Here is an 11,379-nt window from a genome sequence, read left to right on the forward strand (position 1 = left end):
GTAGCTGGGACCACAGGCGCCCGCCACAACGCCCGGCCATTTTTTGGTTGCAGCCATCATTGTTGTTTGGCGGGCCCGGGCTGGGGATTCAAACCCGCCACCTTAGGTGTATGTGGCTGGCACCTTAGCCGCTTGAGCCACAGGTGCTGAGCCTAATGTTTCATATTTATGTACACTTTCATACCCATCAAACTAAAAATTCCCCAGAGTCACAATTTTGAACTTATAAAATTACTTTAGTCAGGTGGGGGGAGTGGCTCATGTCTATAATCCTAGCACTCTGGGAGGTTGGGCCGGGAGGATACCTTCAGCTCAGGAGTTGGAGGCCAGCTTGAGCAAGAGGGACATCCTGTTGCTACTAAAAATAGAAAAACTAGCTGGGCATTGTGGCAGGTGCCTGTAGTGGTAGCTACTGGGGAGGCTGAGCCAAGAGAATCACCTGTGCCCAAGAGACTGACATTGATATGAGCTATGATAATCCCATGGCACTCTACCCAGGCGGACAGAGTGAGACTCTGTCTCAAAAAAAAGAAAAAAGGGCCAGGCTGGGTGGCTCAGGCCTGTAATCCCAGCACTCTGGGAGGCTGGTGGCTCACACCTGTAATCTCAGCACTCTGGGAGGCCGAGGTAGGGGAATCCCTTCAGCTCAGGAGTTCAAGACCAGCCTGAGCAAGACAGACACCTTGTCTCTAAAAAGTAGCCTGGCGCGGTGGCAGGCACCAGTAGTCCCAGCAACTTGGGCGATTGAGGCAAGAGAATTGCTTGAGCCCAAGAGTTTGAGGTTGCTGGCTCAGTGCCCATGCTCAGTGGTTAGGGTGCTGACCACATGCACTGGGGCTGGTGGGTTCAAACCCAGCCCCGGGCCTGCTAAACAATGATAACTACAATAAAAATATAGCTGGGCATTGTGGTAGGTGTCTATAGTCCTGGCTACTTGGGAGGCTGAGGCAAGAGAATCGCTTAAGCCCAAGAGTCTGAGGTTGCTGTGAGCTGTGATGCCATAGCACTCTACGAAGGGCAACATGATGAGACTATCTCAAAAAAAAAAAAAAGTTTGAGGTTGCTGTGAGCAATAATGCCATGGCACTCACCCCCAGGGCGACTGAGACTCTGACTCTAAAAAAAAAGGAAAAAAATTTATTTTAGCCAAAGTCCTACCTCCTCTGCTCCCTATAACTGTACCAATATTGCTGACCTACAGAAAATGTCAAGCCTAGTTGGTTAACTTTCTAGAATAGGGTGGTGCCACCTCCAACCCACACACCCTAAGGATCAACATGTTCCCAAGGCATAGAGGTGTGTATGTTTTCCAAGAGAATCTTGATGCCTGATTCTTGAGCTTGCTTAACATAGGACTTGAGTTGTAACTTGTTAGCCTTAGGGTGTCAACTCAGTTAGGGTGTATGAGGAAGGAAGAAGGATCCTTAACAGTAATGAATAGATTTCTTTTTGCTGAGAGAATAGGAATTTCATTATGTTCAAATGCTTCTTATTCACTTCCCTGTCTCAATCGTGGGGACATTATCTTCCTCTTTCCAGCACAAGGAATGAGGTAATGATCTCCTGACACCCCAACACAGATATAGAAAGAGTCTGGGAATCAAAGAAAAGGAGAAAGAATCCCTGCACCTCTGCATAAAAATTTTTACATTACATTTAGGAATAATTTCTCAGGAGTCAGTTCCTAAGGCATCGCACAGCCAACAAGGAGAAAGCAATTTGACAGACACCCAAATGAAACCAACCAACAAAGAGGAATCAGGAGTCCCTTTTAGAGTGACTTTACAGTGCTCTGGTGACCCCTGTTTCTTCTCTTGCCCTTCTTACTGATTTCTAAATAGCTTAGGAAAAAACTTTCAAAAGGTAAAACACTAATCTTTCAAACAGGTATACAGCCCCTGGTCCCTAACAACTTGGTTAGAAACAGGACTTTCTAGCTTTTAACCAGACTTATGGATGTACATTTGATTTAGGGAGTTGGGAGAAGGTCAAGACAAAGAGTGAAGACAAGAAAGAGTGAAAGTAACGGGGATGGGGGAGCACCCTTGTTGTTTTTTCCTTTTCTTTTCTGGAGAAGCAGGAAGTGAGAGATAACCTGAGCCTAAAGAACACACCTTACTGAAGAGGTAATGAGGTAAACGAGAACATAAACACAGTGTTCCCCAACTCTGCGGGTGAAACTGCAGAGATGAGGGGATAAGCAGTAGGATGTGAGCACGCCCTTACCATTTCCGTCACGGAGGACAGAGAGAACCGAGCAGAGGCACATGCAGGGCGAGGAACAGCGACGCAACCCAACATCAGGGCCCCAGGGGCTAGAGGGGAGGGAGACAACCCATCAGAAATTGGGGGCAAGTTCACCTTTCTTTCAGAGAAGCCAGTTTTTTGGTTTTTAAAAGAAATGCGGGGTAAAAGACAGACAAAAAGGATCCTCCCGCACAGTCCCAACGGCACGCTCTGCGCCCCGCCACCCTAACCTTGAAAAGCTACAGGATTGTTTTTCAGACGTGTCACTTCTGAGCCGGGAATAAACAGCTGTCTCTAAAGTCATCCCACTAGCTAAGACCAGGCATGAAATCCCCTCAGGAGCACTTTCCTTTTTACCTCAAAAACACTGCTCCTAAATCAGAAGCGTCCACACCGGCCCTCAGCTGGCCACTCGCCCTAGATAGTTTTTGGGGGGGGAGGGAGTCAATCCACGACCCCCTCCCCCGCCCCCCGTGTAGCAACTGAGCACAACAACCATTTTCCGCTCCAAGAGCACACCGTGTCCACGCGCCTCTGCGAGCTCGCTGATTGGCCGGGCTCCTGGTAAACAAGGACCGGACAGCCAATGGGATGGCTGTGCACGAGGACAGCACGCGCCTCCAGGCCCGCGCTCGCGTGGCTCGGCGGCCGGGGTTACTATATAAGCCAGTTTCCGGCTCTTGGTAGAGACTGTTCCCTCCTCTCCTCCCACTTGCTATCTTCTTTCTTTTTGTTGCGATCTGGATTTTCTTTTTTCTCTCGGTTAGAGAGAAAAAGAGAAAGACCTTATTTCATTTTATTTTGTTTTTTTTCTTGAATTTTTCTGGCTAACCAGCAGCTCAAAAATTTGGACATTTTAAAAACTTAATAGTTAAGATTCCTTTGTGGGCGTCTTTAAATCTTGTTTTTAAGCCCAACCTGTTTAAGGACACGCTCACTCCTTAGGAAGCGTGGGACTGCAAAGAATTCTTGGATTTGGGGGTTTTGGGTTTTTTTGTTTCACTCCCGTTTGCGACTCTTGAGCCAACTCAGCCCAATCATGGTGATGTTCAAGAAGATCAAGACTTTTGAGGTGATCTTTAACGATCCTGAAAAGGTGTATGGCAGTGGTGAGAAGGTGGCCGGCCGAGTGATAGTAGAGGTGTGTGAAGTTACTCGAGTTAAAGCCGTTAGGATCTTGGCTTGTGGAGTGGCTAAAGTCCTCTGGATGCAGGGATCCCAGCAGTGCAAGCAGACTTTGGAGTATCTACGCTACGAAGACACGCTTCTCCTGGACGACCAGCCAACAGGTACTTGTTCAGTTCAGTGTGGGAAGGGGAAAACTGATAAGAGAATTGAAAGAAATCAATAGAACCTATACGAAGTGTTTTAAATTGCTCAGTTTGGTTTGAATTATGTTGCTTCCTCTTTAGTTTTAATCTGCAAACATTTGCCCTATATCCCTCCTCAAGGGTGATGATTTGAACAGTTTCTTAGGGTACTATGTCCTACTTAAAGGTGGTCCTTGAGGAGTGTTGCATCAGCTATTTAAAGGCTCTTGCATGTTTAAGTTGCTTATTCTTGCTATGCTTTCTGTTGGAGATGTTAGTAGGGTAATTCCTGGGTGTGCATTTCAATTTTATAGGGTTTTGCAACTGTGGCCCCCCAAAATGCATCAGAATCTCTAATTTAAGAGCATAAGGGATGAAACTGTGCTGTTACAATACCCTTGCCTGTTACTTCAGCTTTCTTTTATCACACAGCTACATTTTACGTGTAACAAGAAACCTAAAGGTTGCTCACTTTTCTCTCCCTTCAGGTGAGAATGAGATGGTGATCATGAGACCTGGAAACAAATACGAGTACAAGTTCGGCTTTGAGCTTCCTCAGGGGTAAGTATCAACTAAATGCATATGTGAACTCTTCTGTCTCCAAATATTTTGTTTTTCTTTGATCACTTACTGTTCCTGCAGAGCGTTTTAAAATTGTTTTTCTTGACACAGGCCTCTGGGAACATCTTTCAAAGGAAAATATGGGTGTGTAGACTACTGGGTAAAGGCTTTTCTTGATCGCCCCAGCCAGCCAACTCAAGAAATAAAGAAAAGCTTTGAAGTGATGGATCTGGTGGATGTCACTACTCCTGATTTAATGGTGAGGTTTATTTTAAGATTCTATTTTCCTGGGTCACAGGGATGATAAATGAAGTGCTTAGGCATCTCAAAACACTTTTTTTGTCCCATTCTGTGTAGGCACCTGTGTCTGCTAAAAAGGAGAAGAAAGTTTCTTGCATGTTCATTCCTGATGGTCGGGTATCTGTCTCTGCTCGAATTGACAGAAAAGGATTCTGTGAAGGTAAAAACCTAGTACTTAAAATGGTGGACAGATTAGATACTCAAGAGTTCGGATGTGAGGGCACAGGGCTAGGGCAAGGACATACCATAAACTGTTCTTAGTGTTAGTTAACAAGTTTTTATTTTTTTGCTAGGTGATGATATTTCCATCCATGCTGATTTTGAGAATACATGTTCTCGAATTGTGGTCCCCAAAGCTGCCATTGTTGCCCGCCACACTTACCTTGCCAATGGCCAGACCAAGGTGCTAACTCAGAAGTTGTCATCAGTCAGAGGCAATCATATTATCTCAGGGACATGTGCATCATGGCGTGGCAAAAGCCTTCGAGTGCAGAAGATCAGACCTTCTATCTTGGGTTGCAACATCCTTCGAGTTGAATATTCTTTATTGGTGAGTGGATGGGAGTGGCCATAGGGGACAAATTGTTTATCTGTTACCTTAACAGTTGGGTTTTCTCCAGACCTCTTGTCTAACAAAACTGCCATTTTCCTTTTTAGATCTACGTTAGTGTCCCTGGCTCAAAGAAAGTGATCCTTGACTTGCCATTGGTAATTGGCAGTAGATCAGGTCTAAGCAGCCGAACATCCAGCATGGCCAGCCGGACCAGCTCTGAGATGAGCTGGGTAGATCTAAACATCCCTGATACCCCAGAAGGTGAGCCGGGACCTAATGTCTTTTCTTTCCCTTTGGTCTGCTTGGGTTTATAAAATTGTGATAGTGTACAGCATCAGCATCTCTTGGTCAGGCTTCTTATCTCTACATACTCTCTCTCTTTAGCTCCTCCTTGCTATATGGATATCATTCCTGAAGATCACCGACTGGAGAGCCCCACCACTCCTCTGCTAGATGACATGGATGGCTCTCAAGACAGCCCTATTTTTATGTATGCTCCTGAGTTCAAGTTCATGCCACCACCAACTTACACTGAGGTGAGAATTGTCATTTTTACCGTTAGATTTGTCCTAAGCCTTCTATGTGAAGCGGACTTGGATGGCCAAACTGGTTTTTTCTTGTAGTTGTTATCCAAACTAAAAGGGTTTCTTTCTTCCTCCAGGTGGATCCCTGCATTCTCAACAACAATGTGCAGTGAGCATGTGGAAGGAAAGAAGCAGCTGTGTCTACTTGTTTCTTTTCTGCCTCTCTTCCCGGACTCTTCATTTTTTAAAAGAGACTAGTCTCTACAGTGGGGTGTGGATCCACCACAGCCTCTGACTTCCTAATGTAGGAAGTGATCAGCAGGCAGTCTCCTGGGCCTTAAGGGTGCGGATGTATCTTCAGCCAGGGCCAACGTTGTGATATAGGGGTGTTTGCTGGATGGGTTTTAAAACAAGCTAAAAAATCTTGCCCATCCATTTTTTCTCAGATCTTGAAAAATGGAGGCATTTTTAGTTGGTTTGAGTCAGGCAGAAATGGTCCCCTGACATGATCTTCTCAAGATTTTTTTGGAGGTTTTTTATGGATTATTGTAACAACATAGGACCTTGAACTATGCCTTGTGGAACAGAGCCAATTTAGCAAAACTAGGAGAAAGAGAAGGAAAATCGTGGCCAAAACTTTGGGGAAAGGAGGTTCTTAAAATTTGTGTATTCCTCTTTTTTTTATACTTACAGAAGAAAACCTTCCAGGGCTGTTTGGTTTGGACTTTGGAAACAGTTTTCCAACTATGAATTAAAGCAGTGGTTTTCAACCTGTGGGTTGTGACCCACAGGAGCTGTATTAAAGGTCTGCGGCATTAGGAAGGTTGAGAACCACCAAATTAAAGGGAAGCTGCTCTTCTAAGGTTGCCTTGTTTAGAACATACCTTAACCTGGCTTAAAGCAATAGTAACTGTCTCACCAAAGGTCTTAAAAGCCATTTTTAGAGCCTGTTGCACTGTATTCTCTTTTTGTAAACATTTTCATATGGGAGAATGTGTTTTTCTTTTCATGTGAGTCCTTGGAATTTATTCTAAGGTAATGTTCTTAGCACTTTAGTGTCTGTCAAGTTTTTTGTTCTTTTTCCTTTTAAATATAAGCTAAAACTGGTCTACTATGTCTCTAGGGGTAAGCACAATGACAAAAAAAGAAGTGTTACACTTTTGAGACTTTGTCCCAGTGGACAACATTATATAATTCTAACACTTTAATTATATAAAAGGGCTGTTGCTGTCAGCCTTGCCCATTGTGACTTCTCCCAAACCCATGGAGGAACTCTAGATCAAGACACTCCAACACTGATCAGAGCCTCCAGACACTGCCATGAGAAACTAGAGGGCAAGTCTTCACAAAAGCCCCTTGAACTCCCTTCCTGCCCTGTGTCAGGAGATAGAGATACTAGCTCCTCTCTCACTGCAGCTGCCAGTACTTGGTCAGTCACTCTCAGCCATAGCACTTTGTTCACTGTCCTGTGTCAGAGCACTGAGCTCCACCCTTGCTGAGAATCATTACAGCCAGAAAGTATAGGCTGACAATGGTTTGGTTTTGTTTTTAATTATCTTTTTGTATGATACAAAACTATATTTTGTACTTAACCAGATATATTTTCGCCCCAGGTGGGGGTATTCTTTGTAAAAAAAAATAAATAAAAGGTTTTTTAATGACAAATGTTCTTCTTTCTTTTGTCTGAGATGGCATTGGAGAAATTATTAGGTGTACCTGTTAAGTGAAGCTTGCCTTTACTTCACACTCCATACTTCTAAAAATCCATGGAAAGAACATTTCCTGTTGACTCTTACAAATGTCATTAAAGTGGGAGTTGGGGGGGGGGGTGAAGAGGGAAGGATTGGAGCTATGTTTGGTCTTCCTTCCCTGGGGATCTTCCAATGGCCTAAGCTAGTTTTCCAAATCCATGGCTAATCATTAAATTTAACCAGATTGAGAGTAGTTCATGAGTTCTTGAAATACAGGGAAAAGTTTGTGAGGGGATGTAAAAGAGTGGAGGTTTATATGCTGACAAGGGTAACTTTAGGACCTAAGAATTAGGAGTATTAAATTTTTGGGCCAGGTGCAGTTGCTCACCCCTGTAATCTTAGCATTCTGGGAGGCCAAGGCAGGTGGATGGCTCGATTTGAGCTCACCAGTTCAAGACCAGCCTGAGCAAGAATAAGACCCTAGCTCTAAAACTAGCTGGGTGTTGTGGTGGTGCCTGTGGTCCCAGCTATTCAGGAGACTGAGGCAAGAGGATTGAACTTGAGGCTTGAGCCGAAGAGTTTGAGGTTGATGAGAGCTACGATGCCATGGCATTACCAAAGCCAACAAAATGAAACTGTCTCAAAAAACAAATTCTTTGGAAGTAGCTACTTTTTTTTTAATCTCCTTGGTTCCTATCCAAGCATATAATCAACAGTAAAGGTTTGCTAAATATTCATCCCCACACTTATCCCTTCCTCTTTGTTTTATTGTAGGGTCATAATTAAAGATTAATTCTACAATTCCACTTTTTTTGTTGAGATAGTGTCCATTGTTGCCTAGGGTCCAGGTGAGAAACTCTGGGATGGCTGAGGTCCATGCTTTTTTTGATTTCTAGCTAATTTAAGTATTTGCAGACAGATGTAGTCTTGGCTTTTATTTGAGGATTGGCTTTGCTATGGGTGTCCACAAACTAATTCCAAGTATCAGGCTCCCAGAAGTTCTACATAAAATAAATGTGAGTTGAACAATGAGATTGAAAAGATCCTTTCGGCTCGGCGCCTGTGGCTCAAGCAGCTAAGGCGCCAGCCACATACACCTAAGCTGGCGGGTTCGAATCCCCAGCCCGGGCCCGCCAAACAACAATGATGGCTGCAACCAAAAAATGGCCAGGCGTTGTGGCGGGCGCCTGTAGTCCCAGCTACTTGGGAGGCTGAGGCAGGAGACTCGCTTGAGCCCAGGAGTTGGAGGTTGCTGTGAGCGTGATGCCATGGCACTCTACCCAGGGGGATAGCTTGAGGCTCTGTCTCAAAAAAAGAAAAAAAAGAAAAGAAAAGATCCTTTCCCATTTCAGTCTTCATTTTTCATTTATCTTTCATTTTCCACAGCTCTCCTGGCTTTCTGAGTCTCTGTTTTTCATTACCAACATGTCAATCCTTAGCTCTGTTTGACTCTCACTTGAATCCCCCACCCTCCTTCACCTGTTCAAGAATTTAGTGGCTCCACCCAGTTGAATCTGTGACCAGGAAACTAGGTCAAAGTTAATGGAAAAGTTTCTTCTGCAGCTTGTTTTTCAGGGGCTGGAGTGGTTGGATCAAGGACAAGAGCAGGCCAGGAAGCAGGAGAAAGAAATGGAGAGACCAGGGAGCACTTGAGCATGGTTGTTTGTGTCCCCAGTCTGGCTACTGATACATGATATGAGAATGGTGGTGACAGGGAGAGGATAGATAACTTATACCCAAGGCATCTTAGAGATTGGATGCTGGAAGGGCCAGAACATATGCGTTCCCTCCTGATACCTTAATACCCCTAACCCAGCACTATCCAAAATAACTCTATGATGATGGAAATATTCTTTACTTGTGCTGTCCAATACAGTTACCAGTACTCATCTGTGGCTGTTGAGCTCTGGAATATGCCTACTGATGAACTATATTTTTATTTTTATTTTTATTTTTTATTTTTTTGAGACAGAGTCTCACTTTGTCACCCTTAGTATTGTGCTGTGGCATCATAGCTCACAGCAACCTCAAACTCATGGACTCAGGTGATCCTCTTTAGGATCTGGTCCCCACCACAGCACCAGGCTAGTTTTTATATTTTTAGTAGATCCGGGGTCTTGCTCTTGCTCAGGCGGGTCTCAAACTCCTGAGCTCAGGCAATCTGCCCTGTTTGGCCTCCCAGAGTGCTGGGATTAAGGCATGAGCCACTGTGCCCAGCCCTACATTTTTAATTATTTAATTAAATAACTTTAAATGACTTTGCGTGACTAGTGACTGCTATATTGAGCAGCACATGAAAATCTAAGGAAGCAAACAACAGAGCTGTTCCCCCAGAGGAAACCCATCCCTCCCTTAGAGCACAAAAGTCGCCACTCTTACTTCCTTTTGCCTTCTATACACAACTTCTACCTCACCCCAGGGTATTTTCTGCATTCAAGCTCCTTTAATTTGACGTCCCTGGGTACTGGCTTAGCTGTTTCTACACTTAAGTGGGTAAATATTTTGGTTCTTCTTTACCCATGCTCTTCTCATGTGCCTTTTAATTTTTAAAGAGCTGTAACCTACATGAGCAGCCATTGGAGGAGATGGACGTCTGAATATCATTTATTCATTAGGTCCAATCTGGTGTAGGAAGCTCTGAGAGAAGTCAGAAAGAAAACTATCTAAAGAGAGAAAGGAGCTAAAGAAAACAAAATTAGTAAGGAAAGGGCAAATACTTCTACAACCAGGGTACTTGGCTACCTGTATTGATACCTCTGAACAATAGTCTGATCCTAGTGACTAGCAACACTAGGATCTAATTGTGTTGAGGCATTGGGAGGGAAAAGTGTGGCAATAGGATCTGACCAAGCACCTGGTCAGCAAAAAACAATCACACAAGAACTGAAGGAAATAAAGTGGGGTCAGGAGTGATCTTTGCCAAATTCTTTTTTTTTTTTTTTTTTGAGACAAAGTCTCATTCAGTCATCCTGGGGTTGAGTGCTACGGTATCATAGCTCACAGCAACTTCAACCTCTTGAGCTTAAACCATCCTCTTGTCTCAGCCTCCCAAGTGGCTGGGACTACAGGCATCTGCTACAATGCCCAGCTAGTTTTCCTATTTTGTAGAGACGGGGTCTTGCTTTGCTTAATCCAGTCTTGAACTCCTGAGCTCAGGCTATCTACCCACCTTGGCCTCCCAGAGTGCTAGGATTACAGGTATGAGCCACCACACCTGGCCTGTTTATGTTTTGTTTGTTTTTTTGCGAACAGGATCTTACTATGTTGCCCAGGCTGGAGTGCAGTAGCTATTCACAGGTGCAATCACAGTGCAGCCTTAAACTCATGGCCTCAAAAAATCTTCCCCTGCCTCAGCCACCCTCTTAGCTAGGACTACAGGGATGTGCCCAGTGACCTTTGTCCAATTACTTCAATGCAGATCCTCTTAAAGTTCTTTCCTTGACCACCTCCAGGTGATTAAACTTATAATGTGAATGAGGCAAATATTTTCCTGATTCTGCAATGGCTATAGTTCCTGTGCTAAGCACCCTCATCTCAATAGTTCTAGACTAAGAGATGAAAAGATTTTTGTCCCTTTTCTGTTCTGGTCACACATCTACCTCCGTATAGTCTAGAACCTGGAAAAAGTTCATAGGAAACTAGCTTTCCTATGCTATGAAGGAAAAATAGTGTATACTATAGCATATTATAGTATAGTATGGTATAGTATTAATATAGTATAGTATAGTGTAGTATAGTGTAGTATATAAGCATAGTATAGTTTAGTGTAGCACAGTATAGTAGTTAAGCACATGGTCTCTGAAGCTAAACTATCTAAATTATTATAAAATCCTACTTCTACCACTTAACTAGCTGCATGACCTTGAGCAACTTTATTAACCTCTCTGTGCCATAGTTTATTCATTTGAAAAATATGCAGTAATAACAGTACCTATATCTCAGAAGATTGTTTTGAGAATTTTAAAAATATATGTGAGGTGTTAGAGCAACGGCAAGCAAGTGCTTTTTCTTTTCTTTTCTTTTTGAGACAGAGTCTCACTTTGTCACCCTGGTAGAGTGCTATGGCATTAGAGCTCACAGCAGCCTCAAACTCTTGGGCTTAAGCGATTCTCTTTTTTTTGTTGTTTTTTTGTTTTTTTGTTTTTTTTTTTTTGAGACAGAGCCTCAAGCTGTCCCCCTGGGCAGAGTGCCGT

The 11,379-nt window shown here is 43.7% G+C and overlaps 1 protein-coding gene and 1 pseudogene across 1 annotated transcript; one reads left to right on the forward strand and one right to left on the reverse strand.

The window, feature by feature from the left end:
* Nucleotides 1-2,631, reverse strand: part of LOC100954106 — a 23,089-nt pseudogene extending 20,458 nt beyond the window's left edge.
* Nucleotides 2,632-3,021: 390 nt separating this feature from the next.
* On the forward strand, nucleotides 3,022-7,160 carry TXNIP (thioredoxin interacting protein). The gene is made up of 8 exons (XM_012807659.2): nucleotides 3,022-3,536; nucleotides 4,046-4,118; nucleotides 4,230-4,377; nucleotides 4,476-4,578; nucleotides 4,712-4,968; nucleotides 5,076-5,232; nucleotides 5,356-5,507; nucleotides 5,633-7,160. The coding sequence occupies exons 1-8, from the start codon at nucleotides 3,287-3,289 to the stop codon at nucleotides 5,666-5,668; spliced, it is 1,176 nt and encodes a 391-aa protein (XP_012663113.1). The 5' UTR covers nucleotides 3,022-3,286; the 3' UTR covers nucleotides 5,669-7,160.
* Nucleotides 7,161-11,379: the final 4,219 nt, after the last annotated feature.

Source organism: Otolemur garnettii, unplaced genomic scaffold, assembly GCF_000181295.1.
Source record: "Otolemur garnettii isolate 467f Iridium unplaced genomic scaffold, OtoGar3 scaffold00073, whole genome shotgun sequence".
Classification (NCBI taxonomy): Eukaryota; Metazoa; Chordata; class Mammalia; order Primates; family Galagidae; genus Otolemur; species Otolemur garnettii.

What these genes read in the sequence shown, in the direction of transcription:
- TXNIP (XM_012807659.2), top strand. Translation starts at nt 3,287, where the DNA reads ATGGTGATGTTCAAGAAGATCAAGACTTTTGAGGTGATCTTTAACGAT. An exon ending in TCACTACTCCTGATTTAATG is followed by an intron (nt 4,378 to 4,475) that starts GTGAGGTTTATT and finishes CATTCTGTGTAG; the next exon opens with GCACCTGTGTCTGCTAAAAA. An exon ending in GAGTTGAATATTCTTTATTG is followed by an intron (nt 4,969 to 5,075) that starts GTGAGTGGATGG and finishes TTTCCTTTTTAG; the next exon opens with ATCTACGTTAGTGTCCCTGG.